Genomic DNA, 18,817 nt, shown 5'->3' with positions numbered 1-18,817 from the left:
GGGGGTCACATTCCTATCCCTATTGGGGGAATCCTCCATCTGCAAGATGGAGGATTTCTAAAAGTTAGTCACCTCAGCTCAGGACACCTTAGGGGCTGTCCTGACTGGCCAGTGACTCCTACTTGTTTTTCTCATTATCTCCTCCGGCCTTGCCGCCAAAACTGGGGTGTATGTTACAATAAAATGCACACTGGCATCAGTGTGCATTTATTGTGCTGAGAAGTTTGATACCAAACTTCACAGTTTTCAGTGTAGCCATTATGGTGCTGTGGAGTTCGTTCATGACAGACTCCCAGACCATATACTCTTATGGCTACCCTGCACTTACAATGTCTAAGGTTTTGCTTAGACACTGTAGGGGCACAGTGCTCATGCACTTGTGCCCTCACCTATGGTATAGTGCACCCTGCCTTAGGGCTGTAAGGCCTGCTAGAGGGGTGACTTATCTATACTTCATAGGCAGTGTGAGGTTGGCATGGCACCCTGAGGGGAGTGCCATGTCGACTTACTCGTTTTGTCCTCTCTAGCACACACAAGCTGGCAAGCAGTGTGTCTGTGCTGAGTGAGGGGTCCCCAGGGTGGCATAAGACATGCTGCATCCCTTAGAGACTTTCCCTGGCATCAGGGCCCTTGGTACCAGGGGTACCAGTTACAAGGGACTTACCTGGATGCCAGGGTGTGCCAATTGTGGAAACAAAAGTACAGGTTAGGGAAAGAACACTGGTGCTGGGGCCTGGTTAGCAGGCCTCAGCACACTTTCAAATCAAAACTTAGCATCAGCTAAGGCAAAAAGTCAGGGGGTAACCATGCCAAGGAGGCATTTCCTTACAGTATGTAAATATTTTTGCATTTATTAATTCAATTGTGGTTACATGAGGCTAGTGAAACACACAAAGGCGTCTTTAGGTCAGATGTAACATGAAATTCATTGAAAACAATGCATTCCTTAAAACTGTTCCCACAAACTTCTGGATTCAACAATCTTTGCACACAATTACATATTCATTCTTCATTAGTTAATATAATCATGACAATCCTTGCTTTGCGTGCTTCATAACTCACAATATTCTTTTACAATTCCCCCTTTCTCTTCCTCATCTCTTTGTGAGTTCTTAATCTTTTTGCATTTGTAAGTTCCGAGAAGCTGATGTACTTGGTTGCGCCACTAAGACACCAGGTGAAAGTATAGGCAAAGTGTAGTCTTGCAGAGGTTTTTTAATTATACCCTGAAAGCTGTAAATATCTGCTGGTATTGCACGGATGTTTATGCAGCGCTTTTAATACCTCTTTGAGGCATCAAGAGGTTTGCTGGGAGTTTCTGCAGCATTAGTGTGTGCTTCTGAAGCCCTCTAATTTGCAACAGGTTCCTTGGTATCCCTTAGGAGTGCTTAGTAGAAGGGGTGTTTTATGCAGCTTGGCCTCTATGGCACATGTTGGAGTTGCACAGCAAGTGGACTGTTGCTGCACCCAAGTATAGGTGGTGGAGAGCCTGAGAATAGATGAAGCAGCTTACCACCTTTAAAAATGTGTTAAAAGGACAGGAGTATTGTACTGAGTCAACCCACTGGAGGCACTGTTAGGCAAACACAGAACTACATGGAGGTCTACCAAGAAGGCACAGAAGAGATACCCATTTGAAGCGCTGCTCCAGGACTATTTTGAGGTCTACCAGGTGTGCTCACTTAATAAAATATCTCCTTGTCTTGTCTGCTTCATAAATCTACGTATCCTGAAGAAAAGAAAAAAAAAAGCACTTGTCCCTTTGGTGACAGGTATTGAGGTGACAAATTATGGAAGCAATCTCCTTATTTAAGAGCTCTTATAATAGGATCTGTGATTATGCCAGGGCTCATATTATAGTAGGGTGCAAATACTAGTAATTTGCATATTTTGCCACCATTCTGCAGATCTACATACTAGGGATAGAGTTGCAGTAAGCAATCGAAGGAAGCTGGCCTGGTGCCCTATACCAGCTCCAGGTATCTCCTATTAGTGAATTGTAGGCAGTGTCTAGGAAGCCAGGGATCTCTAGAAGTAGCTGTGGATGAGCAGCCAAGACATATCTAGGAGACATGCAAAGCTTATGCAATTCCACTATAGTCACACAGCAATTACACACATGAAAGAACCACACAGTGTTACAAAAATAAAGGTACTTTATTATGGTAACACAATAGTAAAATACTGTATAGGCAATACTCCAACTGGAGGCAAGTAAACACATTATTACATACACATTAGCAATCAGGAAATAGCACAGAATACAATAGGCTTTGGTAAAAGCAATAGCAAACAGGGAACGCCCTGTGGGGGCCAAACCATATAATTTAAAAAAAATGGAATGTGAAAGTAAGTGGAATCAGTAGAAGGGAGCTGGAGGAACTAGGCTTGAGGCAAGTACCAGGGTGCCCCCCAGTGAGCAGGAGGGAAGGGGTAAGTACCTGGTTTTCCCCAAAACCAACATGAGGACTTTGGAAAATGACTGCGCAAGACCCAGACAAGACTGAAAGAAACCAAAAGGTGGATCCTGACAGAAGAGGACCTGCAAAGGAAGGGGACCAAGTCCAGTTTGTGATGGGAGTGTCTGGCTGTGGCAGGAGCCACTACCCACCCTTCTGTAGTTGCAGGACCAGATCAACGGTAGATGAAGAAAGTTAGCAGTGCAGCACAGGAGCAGGAGTTCCAGAAGTGATGCAAGTGATGTCCCACTTTGGCAGTCGTGATGCAATCAGTCAGTGGTGCTGGAAAACCACTAACAAGCCATTGGAAATGCAATAGTCGAGAAAAAGTCACAAGAAGAGGCAGCCCCCACAGGTGACCCATGGGCAGCAGGCACAGGAGACTCAGAGGCCCACCCAGCACACCTGAAGTGGAGTCCCACTTCGCTGGAGCAGCAGGCTGGCTGGGGCTACACAGAGCTTGAAGATCACTTGGAGGAAGAACAAAGAAGCCCTGGAAGCTGCAAGAGTCGCAGTGCACAAGGGTTCTGTCCTGCGAGGAGAGGCAAGGGCTTAACGTCTCCCAAGTTGGACAGCTGGTGGAGCGGACCAAGGGGACCAATCCAAACTACCACCTGTGATGCAAGATCCACGAAGTTCTGGAGCAGAAAGGATACATGCAGCCAGTCGTTGTTGCAGTTGGTGCCTGCGGATGCAGGGAAGTGACTCAATCACTCCAAGGGAGATTCCTTCTTATTTCTGGTGCAGGCTGAAGACTTGTCACCCACAGAGGATGCACAGACAGGGAAATGTTGCAGATGCTGGAAGGAGCCGGAGTAACAATGTTGCAAAGCGGAGCAGTCGCTGGAGTTGCAGACTGTCAGTTCCTGGAGGGCCCAGTGGCAGTCCCAGTGGCCAGAAGATGAAGTAAACTATGCAGCGGAGTCCTGCTTGAATCTTGCACGTCGAATTTGAAAACCCCACCCTAGAGGGAGACCCTAATTAGCCCAAGAAGGGGGATTGGTCAACTAGCAGGGTGACCACCCATCAGGAGAGGCCACCTGTCAGGAGGGGGATGTGATGTCACCTGCCTGACCTTGCCACTCAGATGCTCCCAGGTGCCCCTGCCCACCTTAGATTCAAGATGGAAGAATGGCAGAACCAAGTGACCACCTGGAGGAGCTATGGGCACCACCCTTGGGGTAATGATGGCCAGGGGAGTGGTCACTTCCCTTTCCACTGTCCAGTTTTGCGCCAGGGCAGGGACGGGGGTCCCTAGACTGGTGCAAACCGGTTTATGCAAGGAGGACACCAATCATGCCATTCAAAGCATACCAGTGGCTTGGGGAGGCTACTTCTCCCAAGCCGTGTAACACCTCTTTCCAAGGGAAAGGGTGTTACCTGCTCTTCCACAGGAAATTGTGTCTGAGGGGTGGCAGCAGCGCGGGCTGCCCAGAAAGCCAATAGGAGCAATGCTGGGTGTCCTCTAAGGAGCTCCCAGAGCACATGGAATCATACAACCAATACTGGCATAGGATTGCGACATGTTTGATACCGAACATGCCCAGGTTTGGAGTTACCATTATGTAGCTAGACAGGTAGTGACCTGTGTCCAGTACATTGGAAAAATGGCTTCCCTGCACTTACAAAGTCCAGTGTAATGGGGCTGGAGTTCATAGGGGCACCTCTGTTCATGCAGGGGTGCCCAAACACACACAGGTACACTTGCACGCTGCCCTCTGGGCTAGGAGGACCTACCATAGGGGTGACAGTGACCTGGTGCAGTGACCTGTAGTGAGAAGGTGCATGCAGCTTGTAAGGAAATGCTCCTTGGCACGGTGACCCCCTGACCTTTTGCCTTTTGCTTATGCCAGTTGTAATTGAAAGTGTGCTGGGACCCTGCTAACCAGGCCCTAGCGCACCAGTGTTCTTTCCCTAAACTGTGTTTTGCACAGCCCCGGCATTCAGGTTAAGTCCCTTGTAAATGGTACCCCTGGTACCAAGGGCCCTGATGCCAGGGAAGGTCTCTAAGGGCTGCAGCATGTCTTATGCCACCCTGGGGACCCCTCACTCAGCACATGCACACTGCCTTACAGCTTGTGTGTGCTGGTGGGGGAAAAAAGGCTAAGTCGACATGGCACCCTCTCAGGGTGCCATGCCCACAAACTACTGCCTGTGTGTGCTGGTGAAGAGAAAATTACTAAGTCGACAAGACACTGCCCTCAGAGTGCCATGCCAACCTCACACTGCCTGTGGCATAGGTTAGTCACCCCTCTAGCAAGCCCTACAGCCCTAAGGCAGGGTGCATTATACCATAGGTGAGGGGATATGTGCATGAGCACTATGCCCCTACAGTGTCTAAGCAAAACCTTAGACATTGTAAGTGCAGGGTAGCCATAAGAGTATATGGTCTGGGAGTCTGTCAAACAAACTCCACAGTTCCATAATGGCTACACTGAAATCATGGAAGTTTGGTATCAAACATCTCAGCACAATAAATGCACACTGATGTCAGCGTGGAATTTATTGTAAAATGCACCCAGTTGGCATCTTAGAGATACCCCTGAATACAAACCCGACTCCTAGTGCTAGCCTGACTAGTTTCTGCCAGCCTGCCACAACCAGACGAGTTGCTAGCCACATGGGGAGAGTGCCGCTGTCACTCTGTGGCCCGGAACAAAGCCTGTACTGGGGGGAGGTGCTTCTCGCCTCCCCCTGCAGGAACTCTAAAGCTCACCCCTTTTGTTACAGCACCCCAGGGCACCCCAGCTAGTGGAGATGCCCGCCCCTCCGGCCACTGCCCCCACTTCTAGTGGAAAGGCTGGAGGAGATAATGAGAAAAACAAGGAGTCACCCACCAGTCAGGACATCCCCCTAAGGTGTCCTGAGCTGCCTTTAATAATCCTCCATCTTGAGATGGGAGTATTTCCCAGTCAGGGCATCCCCCTAAGGTGTCCTGAGCTGAGGTGACCCCTGCCTTTAATAATCCTCCATCTTGAGAAGGGAGGATTTCCCCAATAGGATTAGGGATGTGCCCCCCTCCCCTCAGGGAGGAGGCACAAAGAGGGTGTAGCCACCCGCCAGGACAGTAGCCATTGGCTACTGCCCCCTAGACCTAAACAAACCCCTAAATTTAGTATTTAGGGGCACCCCAGAACCCAGGAAATCAGATTCCTGTAACCTGAAACAAGGCGGACTGCTGACCTGAAAGCCCTGCAGAGACGACGGAGACTACAACTGCTTTGGCCCCAGCCCTACCGGCCTGTCTCCTGACTCAAAGAAAACTGCAACAGTGACACATCTGACAGGGACCAGCGACCTCTGAAGCCTCAGATGACTGCCCTGAATCTCAGGAGCAAGAAACTCCTGTGAGCAGTGGCTCTGCTCAACAACAGCAACATCTTTGGCAAAAAAGAAGCAACTTCTAAAGACTTCACTCTTCCCACCGGAAGCGTGAGACTTCACCCTCTGCACCCGACACGAGCTCCAGAGAACCAACACCACAGGGAGGACTCCCAGGTGACTGCGACCTCGTGAGTAGCCCGAGATGACCCCCCCGGACCCCCACAGCGACGCATGCAGAGAGAATCCAGAGGCTCTCCCTGACCGCGACTGCCTGTAACAAGGAACCAGACGCCTGGACCAAGCACTGCACCCGCAGCCCCCAGGACCAGAAGGAACTGAATCTCAGTGCAGGGGTGACCCCACCCCCCCCATCCCACCCTCCCCCCAGGCGACCCTCTGCCTAGCCCAGTTGGTGGATGGCCAGAGAAACCCCCCTGTGCCCTGCCTGCACCGCTAGAGTGACCCCCAGGTCCCTCCATTGAATCCTATACAAAACCCAACGCCTGCTTTGCACACTGCACCCGGCCGCCCCTGTGGGTGTGTTTTGTGTGCCTACTTGTTTCCCCCCTAGTGCTCTACAAAACCCTCTTGGTCTGCCCTCTGAAGACGCAGGTAGACTGTAGGCAGGCCGTATTCAAACTGGAACCGGGGCACCCCTGTTCTTCATAGGCACCTATGTGTTTTTGGCACCTCTTTGACCTCTGCACCTGACCGGCCCTGAGCTGCTGGTGTGGTAACTTTGGGGTTGCCTTGAACCCCCAACGGTGGGCTGCCTATGCCCAGGAACTTAGACTTGTAAGTGTCTTACTTACCTGACAAACTAACCATTACTTACCTCCCCAGGAACTGTTGATTTTTGCAGTGTCCACTTTTAAAATAGCTTATTGCCATTTTAACAAAAACTGTATATGTTATTGCTGTAGTTCAAAGTTTCTAACTTACCTGCGTGGAGTACGTTGCATTTTATGCATTTACTTCAAATCTTGAACTTGTGGTTCTAAAAATAAATTAAGAAAATATATTTTTCTATATAAAAACTATTGGCCTGGAGTTAAGTCTTTGAGTGTGTGTTCCTCATTTATTGCCTGTGTGTGTACAACAAATGCTTAACACAACCCTCTGATAAGCCTACTGCTTGACCGCAGTACCACCAAATAGAGCATTAGAATTATCTAATTTTGCCACTATCTTACCTCTAAGGGGAACCCTTGGACTCTGTGCACACTATCTCTTACTTTGAGATAGTATATACAGAGCCAACTTCCTACAAAGCTTTTCACGCAGGCTGCAATGGCAGGCCTGCAGACACATTTTGTATGGGCTCCTGTGGGTGGCACAATACATACTACAGCCCATGGGGAATCCCTGGTGGCCCAATGCCCTGGGTACCCAACTACCATATGCTAGGGACTTATATAGGGGCACCAGTATGGCAATTGTGGGGTGTGCTAAAACCCAAGCAAACACATTTAGAGGGAGAGGGCACAGTCACTGGGTCCTGGTTAGCAGGATCCCAGCGAACACAGTCAAAACACACTGACCGCAGGCAAAAGGTGGGGATAACAATGCCAAAAAGAGGGTACTTTCCTACAGCAATAGTTTGATGGCTGAATGCCCTTTTAAAGTACTACTCAACTACGAACAAGCATGTTTTAGGGGTTTTCACCAGATATTCTTTAATCTTTTCCCATACTGAGAAAGGAAGGAAATTTACTCTGGAAAATGGCAGAAGTAAAACTTCTTCCAGGTTTGGGTAAAAAAAAAAAAAAAAAAGTGAATTTGTAAACGCTCAGATTTACAAGTAAACAAATCCACACATGCATATTTGCTTGAACTAAAAAGTAGATCACTAATATTTTCTCTGAGTATGATTTCCTGGCCTACGTCTATTAATTCTTGTGGATTCATGAAAGCCGTAAACCTGCACTGATAACAGCACATATATCATGGATACACTTTTGTGACTTTCTGTGAAAAGTGGGCACCTAATTAGGCCTGATGTTAACCAAGAGCTGTTATTTTTATCAAAAGTGTCTCTCGATCTGTCAGCTAGTTTCACTGTGACAGACTGCACTCAACTCTTTCACAAGGAGCATATCGGCACACAAAATAGTTTTGGTCAGAGCTAGAAACTAATGTGGCAATGTGTGCATTCTGAGACCTAAAACTATTTATACCAATGTTTGTTATAATGGCGAGGGCCCAGCAGCTAACAGAGCAATAATGTTTTACAAAAACCGTGTCAAAACATACACGCATTGACAAAACCAGAAAGATGACCACTAATGCCCGTCTTTGTCAATGCTTCTTTATTTTCATGTTTCCTATAATCTTGTTGGAACTGGTTACACTGGTTTTACATTATGAATATTTTTTGGAAATACTAGCATGCATCAACACATTTTATCAAATGATGCTTTAAAGAAACCTTAATACACCTAAAAGTTTACACTAGTTTAGCAAAACTTTCCCAAAGTTGAATTTTTTGTGAAAATTAGATTTTGAAAGCAAGGAATCATCAATATTGCTTTCAATCTTCTGCAATATTTGCAATTAATCAGAGCATTGAGTGAGCATTATCTATAGCCTTGTTAAACTTTGTATACGTGTGTACACATTTTTATACAGGAACAGCTGTCAGTAGTGCAGTTCAAGCTTACACATCTGCATAATAGTAAAGGGTTTGCATTAATAAAAATTAACATATGTACAAAAATATTACCTAAACTGCAGACAATGCCCTTTCCTGATCCATAATGTGGTATTGTAAACTGGCAGCCAAGGGGACTGTGCTGCAGAGAGTTGTGCCTAATTGTCCCAATGACAAAATAAACATGAAAACCTGTTGTCTTTAACCCCAAACAATATGTTCTGAGAGTCTGGCTACGTGGGAGCGATGGAGCAGCTACACTGGAGAGGCACTGTCAAACCACTAAAAGGGAAATATAGAAGTTTCACCAAGAACCGAGTGGAGAGGTTGCTGTAAGGGTAGGTACGATAGAGCAGGAAGGCAGGGGTTGTGTTCCCATGCCAATTCAAGAACAAAGATGAAAGATGCCACATTAAATGCTCTCCAATGCCTAACATTTCAACATGGAATAGGCATACTCAATATGAGAAAAAACAGTAAGCAGTTGCATATGTGGTACACTGGCAAAGCAAACACTGCTACAAGGCAAGTGTGTGCTTTTACTCTAAACACACGAGAATCCAACGGTTGAGCAAAATGGGTTACATGGTACTCTGAGAGGAAGAAATAACTTTCTCTTCACCACACAGAAGGGGAAGAACAATTGTTCCTGTTCATATCTTTTGGAGAGAAGGGCACCTATGAACATTCATCTTCTTGGTCAGAAGCAGAGAAAACTAAATTAATTAAATTCACATTCCACAAGAAAGTGGACTGGCAGCTCTGCAGAACCCTTTAGATGGGAATGTCAGGGAACTACAGTAATTTCAAATGATAGTTGCTTCTTCTTTAGTAAGCACTGTAGCAGAGGTTGTAGACAACAATTAGGCTGATATTGTGGCCAACAGAATTGGTCACCATTAGTTGACATGGAGGTAGCGCATGAAAGGCAAGTCATTGACAAAGCTAGCTTATTAGGTTTTGTTGGAAGACCCAGCAAGTAATTGCGACCCTCTGATAGACCCAATTAAGTGGATAATGTTAACTTGTCAATGAAAAATACTAAAACTATGATAGAGCCATCAATGGTATTTGTCGGCAATGGTAGTTTAAGTGCTACAATCTTAAAAAAATGGGCAGGGCATATTTTAAAATGAGAATGCCTGTGCCAGTGTTACTTTGTTATCCCCTTTTATCCCTTTCTCAGCTTCTTCCAAAGTTTTTTTTTTGTTGTATTTTCGTTTTAAAATAATGACACCCAGGGCACTCCACGGAGAACTCTGAACAAAAGCTTTTTTCCTGGGCAAAAAGCAGGTGGCTTTTGAGACTACTCAGTTTTTGCTGAGACCTGCTGGTTTATTTTATAAACTTGAGTCTTACAAGGCCAGAGGCAGTAGTTTCAAACCTGAAGTGGACGGAACTCCAATTTTTCAGTCAGTCAATTTGTTGAAATCAGTCATACTGCCATGAAGTATGTATGATCTTCCTTAAGGATAAAGCAACAACCTATAACTGTTCTCTGTATCTGAAGAGAACAAAATGGATACTTACCAATAGGAGAAGTTTTACAGCATGAAGTGTTTTTTGTGTATTCACATGCTGTGCGTGCCATCTAGTGGCTAGGTCAGGAATAGTCTTTTTCCCCTTTTCTTCTCAGCCCCCCCCCCCCCCCCACCAACCCCCCTCCCCCTTTTTGGGCATTGTTGAGCACCATTTGGTGCTTGGTCCGTCCCCTCTGACATCAGATGGCGCCCCAGAATTTCCTGTGCGTGGTAAGCATATTCAGATTATTTTTCCATTTTTCACCCCCCCAACCCCCAAACATTTTATCATTATATATGACCTCTTCCTCATCTGTTTGTCTTGTTCTCATTTTTGGGGAAGGTGGCTCGCATGTTAATCCAAAAAAACTATTAAGGCTGCAAAACTATTCCTACTGGTGAGTAACAATGTTGTTGTGCAGCATGAATCCTTTTCTGGATTCAAGTGCTCTGCATTAGATTATTTAGCAGTATCCCCTTCCTTGGGTTGGTTGGGGAGAAATGAGGAGATGGAAAACAGGTGCTGTAGTATCTTCTTTCCCACTTGAGCTTCTTTATGTATTTGTATGTCAACACAATAATGCTTTGTGAATGTGTGTGGAGATGCCCATGTTGATGCAGCGCATATAGTGTGTATGGGCACATTTGCCATGCAGGCTATTGTTGCGCCCTTCTTTCTTGTTAAGAGTGCTTTAGGGCGATGAGATAGAAATTTGCCAGCTGAGGTGTAGCCTGTTTGTATTGTTTCCACAATCCATCGTGCAATAGTTCTTTTTGTGACGGGTGATCACTTGCTGTATTTGGCAAATTAAACAAATAGTTGATTTACCTTGCGAAACTGTTTGGTTCCCTCTAGGTAGTATAACAATGCTCTCCTTATATCAAGAGTATGTAATGTCTTTTCCAGTTGTAGGTTTTTAAAGAATAATGGCAACTGGACGCTTTGGTTGACATGGAATTTGCTCACTACCTTAGGTAGGAATTGAGGATTTGTCCTGAGGACTACCTTTTGAATTTGTATGTACGGTTCCTGTATTGTTAGCGCTTGAAGCTCGCGTACTGTTCGTAGCAATGGGACTGCTACCAGAAAAGCAGTTTTTAATGTGGTAAACCAGAGTTCTGCTTTGTCCATGGTTTCAAATGGTTTTGTTATCAACTGTGTTAATACCGTATTTAAGCTCCACATTGGAACTGGTGCTTTCCGTACTTCCATAGATGAGTTGTTGATCCTGCTGTCCAGCAGCTGTGTGAGATAGATTACTGTTTCCTGTCTAGACATTGTCTCCAGGTTATTGTTCTTCATGCACCATAGGAGGCACCTTTCCCATTTTGATACGTAGCATTGTCTTGATGTTGGCTTTCTAGCCTCCCTTCAGTATTTCTATGGTCCTAGTTGGTAGGTTTAGGTGCCAGAAGTCTATGTATTCAGGTGCCATGCTGACAAATTGAGTGTTGCTGGTTCCGGGTGGAACACTCATCCCTTTTGCATTGTGAGCAGATCTCGCTCCACCTTGATCTTGGTCATTTGTCCTTTGGACAGCTCAAGTAGATTTGAATACCAAGTTTGTCTTGCTCACTGAGGGGCTATCAGGATAAGATTCGTCCCTTGTTGCTTGGCATTCTCCAGTACTTTTGGTATTAGGGTAATGGAATAAATGGCATAGGCGAATCTCCCTGACCAGTTTAGTGACAGGACATTCTTTTTTGACTGGTGGTGTTGAAATCTGGAGACGAAGAGTTGGCATTTCCTGTTTTCTGCTGATGCAAACAGGTCGATTGTTGGTGTGCGTCAAATCCTCAAGATTTTTTCTAGGCATTCTTGCTTCATCCCCCCATTCATGTGAGCTGCTTTCCTGCCTGCTCAGTCTGTCTTATCTCTATGTTGTCTTTCCCCAGTAGACAGACTGCTTGTAAGTTGATCCTCTGTGGTAGTGCCCATTTCCATATCTCTTGGGCTAGTTTGCATAGGGAGAAAGGCCTTGTGCCCCCTTGTTTGTTCAGGTAGTTGTACTGTCAGTTTGGATTAGTATGGTTTTCCCTGTTACTTGTGTTTGAAAGGCTTTCAGGGCTAATAGCAAGGTCATCATCTCTAGGAAGTGGATGTATTTTATTGCAGCTGTCTTTTTCCACTGGCCTCGAATGCTCTAGTTGCTTGTGTGTGCTCCCCATCTCATGTGAGACGCATCTGTTGTAATGGTAATGGATGGAGTTGTTGTCTTCAAAGGTCTCCCCTTGGTTATGTCCTTGGATGCCAACTATTGTACCTCCCTCTGTATTCTCTCTGTTACAATCACTAGATCCTCCCAACTCCCAGTGCCTTGTGACCAGCTGTTGTCTAGCCATTCCTGGAATGAGCGCATGTGGAGTCTTGCATGGGTTATAAGGGAGATGCATGATGCCATCAGGCCTGTTAGTCCAATGACTGTCTCCACGGTCAGAGATTGCCCTCTCTGGTGAAGGCGAGTTTGCTTTGTGATTGCCCTACTGTCTTCTGAGTAGGATATGAGTGTGCATTAGTCTTGCACCTACGAAATTCCTCTCCCGTTGAGGCTCTGGGGATGATTTCCTGTGGTTTATGCTGAACTCCAGTTTTTGTACAGTTGTGATCACTGTTGAGTGTCCCTTTGACATTTCTCCTTTGTATTTGCTTTTATCAGCCAGTCGTAAAGGTAGAGGTATATGCGAATCTCCTTTCTTCTTAGGAATGCTGCAACTGATGCAAGGCATTCTGTAGAAAACCTTGGCGCTGACTTTATTCCGAAAGGTAAAACCTTGAATTGATGGTGAACCTTCGAGTATGAACCTGAGGTACTTTGCGTGCTTGATTCATGGGTACGTGTAGGTAGGATCTTAAGTCTTTTGTTGCCTTGTAGTCCCCTTTTTTTGTAGAAGTAGAATTACCTGTTGTAGTTTTGTCATTTTGTAATGTTGTATGCAGATTAATTTGTTGATGAATCTGAGGTCCAAGATTGGTCTTGCTGTGAGGTCCTGTTTTGGCACCAGAAAGTAAGGGGAGTAGTTTCCCTTGTTCAACTCCCTTTCTATTGTATGTTTGTGTAGGAGGTCTTTTAACGCCTTTCTTAATTGTACCAGTTCTTTTTCCTGATACTTCTTCCCCTTTGGCGGTCTTAGTATTGGAGGGCTTTTTAATCTATACAGTAACCGTGGTGTATTACGTTTAAAACCCACCTGTCGGTTATCTTTGTCCATTCTTGTGGGTAATACACTATTCTGCTTCCCACTGGTGTGTGTGGGTCAGAGCCTGAATATGAGTCACTGTAGTGTCTCCATTTCCTCTGGGGGTCTGACCTCTGGCCCTCCCTCGACCTCGAAAAGGCTGCCTTGCGGGGTATTGCCATTGCTGGTATGCAGATTGCTGGCCAGCTTGTGTGGAGCATTGGCCTTGTTGCCGTGGTCCTGTTGGGAAAGGTCCTCTTCCTGAGGGTCTTCTGGGTGAGTTTCCTCTCCTGAAAGTACTCCTGCATTGTTGGTTCCCTGAAAGCTGCTTTGCCCTGGTCCAGTATGCAAGGTAGTATAGGAAGATACAAGTTTCCCTTACTTGTTGGCATAAGGGTTCCTCCTCCAGGGGTACTCCAAAAGCCTTGGCAGCGCGTTTGATGAAGCCATTGTAGAAGGTGATGTCACCTGGGGGGGAAGGCCTCGAAGGGTAGCTGTAGACCTCCTCTTCTGGGCTTTCTGTTTCAAGGTCATTCCAGTCTACCTCAAAAACTTCCATTGCGTTGTCACCTCTGGGGTCATAGAAGACTTCCTCTGTCTCGTCCCAGTTTGGTACTGGTATTGCAGAGGATTCTAAGGCAGTCTCTTCCTCTGCGACGAATGCGGTCGTGGAAGGCTTGCTTGGGACTCTGAATTCCTTCAGCACCGCGTTGAATTCCTTTGTGCGCTGAAATGTCACTGTAGGAAGTTGGCTCTGTATGTGCTATTTCAAAGTAAGGAATAGCATGCACAGAGTCCAAGGGTTCCCCTTAGAGGTAAAATAGTGGTAAAAATAGATAATACTAATGCTCTATTTTGTGGTAGTGTGGTCGAGCAGTAGGCTTATCCAAGGAGTAGTGTTAAGCATTTGTTGTACATACACATAGACAATAAATGAGGTACACACACTCAGACAAATCCAGCCAATAGGTTTTGTTATAGAAAAATATCTTTTCTTAGTTTATTTTAAGAACCACAGGTTCAAATTTAACATGTAATATCTTGTTTGAAAGGTATTGCAGGTAAGTACATTAGGAACTTTGAATCATTTCAATTGCATGTATACTTTTCAAGTTATTCACAAATAGCTACTTTAAAAGTGGACACTTAGTGCAATTTTCACAGTTCCTGGGGGAGGTAAGTTTTTGTTAGTTTTACCAGGTAAGTACGACACTTACAGGGTTCAGTTCTTGGTCCAAGGTAGCCCACCGTTGGGGGTTCAGAGCAACCCCAAAGTTACCACACCAGCAGCTCAGGGCCGGTCAGGTGCAGAGTTCAAAGTGGTGCCCAAAACGCATAGGCTATAATGGAGAGAAGGGGGTGCCCCGGTTCCGGTCTGCTTGCAGGTAAGTACCCGCGTCTTCGGAGGGCAGACCAGGGGGGTTTTGTAGGGCACCGGGGGGGACACAAGCCCACACAGAAATTCACCCTCAGCGGCGCGGGGGCGGCCGGGTGCAGTGTTAGAACAAGCGTCGGGTTCGCAATGTAAGTCAATGAGAGATCAAGGGATCTCTTCAGCGCTGCAGGCAGGCAAGGGGGGGCTTCCTCGGGGAAACCTCCACTTGGGCAAGGGAGAGGGACTCCTGGGGGTCACTTCTGCAGTGAAAGTCCGGTCCTTCCGGTCCTGGGGGCTGCGGGTGCAGGGTCTTTTCCAGGCGTCGGGACTTAGGTTTCAGAGAGTCGCGGTCAGGGGAAGCCTCGGGATTCCCTCTGCAGGCGGCGCTGTGGGGGCTCAGGGGGGACAGGTTTTGGTACTCACAGTCGTAGAGTAGTCCGGGGGTCCTCCCTGAGGTGTTGGTTCTCCACCAGCCGAGTCGGGGTCGCCGGGTGCAGTGTTGCAAGTCTCACGCTTCTTGCGGGGAGTTGCAGGGTTCGTTAAAGCTGCTTCTTGAAACACAGTTGCAGTCTTTTTGGAGCAGGTCCGCTGTCCTCGGGAGTTTCTTGTCGTCGTCGAAGCAGGGCAGTCCTCAGAGGATTCAGAGGTTGCTGGTCCCTTTGGAAGGCGTCGCTGGAGCAGAGTTCTTTGGAAGGCAGGAGACAGGCCGGTGAGTTTCTGGAGCCAAGGCAGTTGTTGTCTTCTGGCTTCCTCTGCCTGGGTTTTCAGCTGGGCAGTCCTTCTTGTTGTTGCAGGAATCTAATTTTCTAGGGTTCAGGGTAGCCCTTAAATACTAAATTTAAGGGCGTGTTTAGGTCTGGGGGGTTAGTAGCCAATGGCTACTAGCCCTGAGGGTGGGTACACCCTCTTTGTGCCTCCTCCCAAGGGGAGGGGGTCACACTCCTAACCCTATTGGGGGAATCCTCCATCTGCAAGATGGAGGATTTCTAAAAGTTAGTCACCTCAGCTCAGGACACCTTAGGGGCTGTCCTGACTGGCCAGTGACTCCTCCTTGTTATTCTCATTATTTTCTCCGGCCTTGCCGCCAAAAGTGGGGGCCGGGCCGGAGGGGGCGGGCAACTCCACTAGCTGGAGTGTCCTGCGGTGCTGTGACAAAGGGGTGAGCCTTTGAGGCTCACCGCCAGGTGTTACAGCTCCTGCCTGGGGGAGGTGTGAGCATCTCCACCCAGTGCAGGCTTTGTTACTGGCCTCAGAGTGACAAAGGCACTCTCCCCATGGGGCCAGCAACATGTCTATAGTGTGGCAGGCTGCTGGAACTAGTCAGCCTACACAGATAGTCGGTTAAGTTTCAGGGGGCACCTCTAAGGTGCCCTCTGGGGTGTATTTTGCAATAAAATGTACACTGGCATCAGTGTGCATTTATTGTGCTGAGAAGTTTGATACCAAACTTCCCAGTTTTCAGTGTAGCCATTATGGTGCTGTGGAGTTCGTGTAAAACAGACTCCCAGACCATATACTCTTATGGCTACCCTGCACTTACAATGTCTAAGGTTTTGCTTAGATACTGTAGGGGTACAGTGCTCATGCACTGGTACCCTCACCTATGGTATAGTGCACCCTGCCTTAGGGCTGTAAGGCCTGCTAGAGGGGTGTCTTACCTATACTGCATAGGCAGTGAGAGGCTGGCATGGCACCCTGAGGGGAGTGCCATGTCGACTTACTCGTTTTGTCCTCACTAGCACACACAAGCTGGCAAGCAGTGTGTCTGTGCTGAGTGAGAGGTCTCCAGGGTGGCATAAGACATGCTGCAGCCCTTAGAGACCTTCCTTGGCATCAGGGCCCTTGGTACTAGAAGTACCAGTTACAAGGGACTTATCTGGATGCCAGGGTCTGGCAATTGTGGATACAAAAGTACAGGTTAGGGAAAGAACACTGGTGCTGGGGCCTGGTTAGCAGGCCTCAGCACACTTTCAATTGTAAACATAGCATCAGCAAAGGCAAAAAGTCAGGGGGCAACCATGCCAAGGAGGCATTTCCTTACAGTCACCATTTCGGCTTCCAGCCTTTGCCTTTTTCTTCCTCCACTTCCAAGGCCTTTTCAATGTACTGCGTCGAGAATGTCCTCTTTTTCAGAGCAGTCTGTCCCTTCTCTGAAGATCTCGGGGTCTCTTTCAGGGGTTCACACTCTGCAGTGGGTTTTGTCTATTTTGACGTTTTGCCTTCATCGGGCTCCCTGTGTTGGGATCCATGGGCTTCTGTTTCGCGGCTGACCTTCGATCGCCGTTTTCTTGGGCATCTGGGCTGCCTTGTGCGACTTCTTTTCGGTGAATTGGGTCTCCAAGGGTTTTGGCAGTCTTCTTACCTTCTCAGGCCATTTCTCTGCATTCCTTGCCATCTTCTGAGAGACCCCCTAGAGGATTTCTATGCCTGATCCCCCGGGGTTGATTCCACACCTTTGGCCTGTTCCTCGACATCGCTGGAGGCCTACGTCCTTCAGGGATGGTTGTAGTCTTTGGCTGAACATTGCTGTGTGATGCTTTCCTCTCTGCTTTTGAGAAGATTGAAGAGTTTTCAGCACGAACGTGATGCAGGCTTCACATTCCCCGTCCCCACTGTCTCTGAACAGGAAAAAGTTGCAGACTGTGCTGTTCACGCTATGCAAATTTGTGGTGGCAGTTAGGGAAAAACCTAAAAGAGGTGTTCTCTTGACCCCTACCTTGCTTCATTCTCTGGCCACGTGGAGAAACTGGCGGGGTCTCCTGCCAGGGAGTGGAAAGGGGGGGGTGAGGGGGGCGGAAGAGGGGCTTCCCTCTCTCTCGCCTCCGTCTGTCTTTCAACGCTTTTCTTTGAAAACTCCTGTTTTAATTTGGATTCTTTGGCATAGTTGATAAAAACTTCAGAGCTTCTCCTTATACTTCCAGACCTAACGCCGGAAAATATAATCTGAAGATGGCTACAATGCACAGGAACTTCCGGGGTGACATCTAATATCACACAGGGGACGGACCAAGCCCCAACTGGTGGTCAACAACGCCAAAAAAGAAAAAAAAAATAAGAAGAACAAGGGAAAAACAGACTATTCCGGACCCAACCATTAGATGGTGGAATAATGCACAGCATGTGAATCCAGAAAAGGATTCATGCTGCAAAACTTTAACATTTGAGATCAGGAAATAAACTTAAAGAGTACATCCACAGGGAAAAACATTCTTAGCTAGAGAAAACTGCTTTACATCTCTGAACAAAGAGCAGAGCTCTCCAGCATGTGTCTACAATACAATGTGCAGTTGAAAATTATTAGCATGGAGTCTTCAGGGGACAGTGGACTTCTCAGCTCCTAAACATCACTGGCTGAAGTTCAGGCCAAGGTCAAAATAATAAACTATTTATGCCCCAGAAAAGGCTATAAAACCCAGAGTACATTGTAAGTGCTTCAGTACCATAGAACTCTGGCTGCAAAGGCATTCTACAGATACACAAACTGTTTAATATATTTACTTAAAATATTTGGCAATTAATTGGCTGAGAGATTTGAGCAACCAATGTAACTTACAGTTAACCCGTAGTACCATCTTCGGTGTGTTATTTTTCTGCTAAAATCTTTTTCAGTTCGGTTTTGACGGTAGTGCCAATCCAAATGGTCTGCATATACATCCGTCTGTTTTGCAGTGAACCTCATTCCACAGGAGTAACACTGAATACCAGTATACAGCCGGTTTATAACACTGTCATATCGCCTATTTAAATAATTCAGAATGTTAGTATTGACAAAAGGATGGCAAAAAAAATACAACTGCTAATACCAAGATTTTCCTCTCGCATCTACATTTTCTACTGAACCACTATTAACTAAAAACATCAGCCTCAACTGCACTAGCAAACAAGCTTACATTAAATTATACTCAAAAGGAGCATGGTAAACTAGAAACACCCACCTACATTTCTGTGGAAAACCAAAGAACATAAAAAAAATAGAAAAATAGACAAGAAACAGACGTTAATGCAAATGAAATCGGTGCACACCAGTCTAATTAAAAATATTTAAAAACAGATAAACAGTTGCAAAGTTAAAGCAAAAAAATACAGTTCATGGTAAAAAGATGTCCAAAAAAATGGAATATCACAAATAATGAAAAAAACTATCAAAAAATGTTAAAATATGAAGTGAAAGGCCAATAAGCATTGGCAACCCAGCAGGTATGGTTTACATATGAAAAAGCCTCTACAGTCGCTAGAAATTATTGACGTTCCAACACATCAAGTAGAAAAAAATATATTTTACTGCCTAAATAAAACTAAACATTGTAGCATG

General features: G+C 46.3%; 1 protein-coding gene across 1 annotated transcript in view; it reads right to left on the bottom strand.

The window, feature by feature from the left end:
* Window positions 1–18,817, bottom strand: part of PCF11 (PCF11 cleavage and polyadenylation factor subunit) — a 254,646-nt gene that overhangs the window by 112,819 nt on the left and 123,010 nt on the right. Inside the window, exon 12 of the mRNA XM_069203943.1 lies at window positions 18,059–18,242. Coding sequence (XP_069060044.1) covers window positions 18,059–18,242 — 184 coding nt within the window. The remainder of the gene's footprint in view (window positions 1–18,058; window positions 18,243–18,817) is intronic.

Source organism: Pleurodeles waltl, chromosome 8 (genome assembly GCF_031143425.1).
Source record: "Pleurodeles waltl isolate 20211129_DDA chromosome 8, aPleWal1.hap1.20221129, whole genome shotgun sequence".
NCBI classification, from domain to species: domain Eukaryota; kingdom Metazoa; phylum Chordata; class Amphibia; order Caudata; family Salamandridae; genus Pleurodeles; species Pleurodeles waltl.
This window is presented reverse-complemented; position numbering and strand designations above follow the sequence as displayed.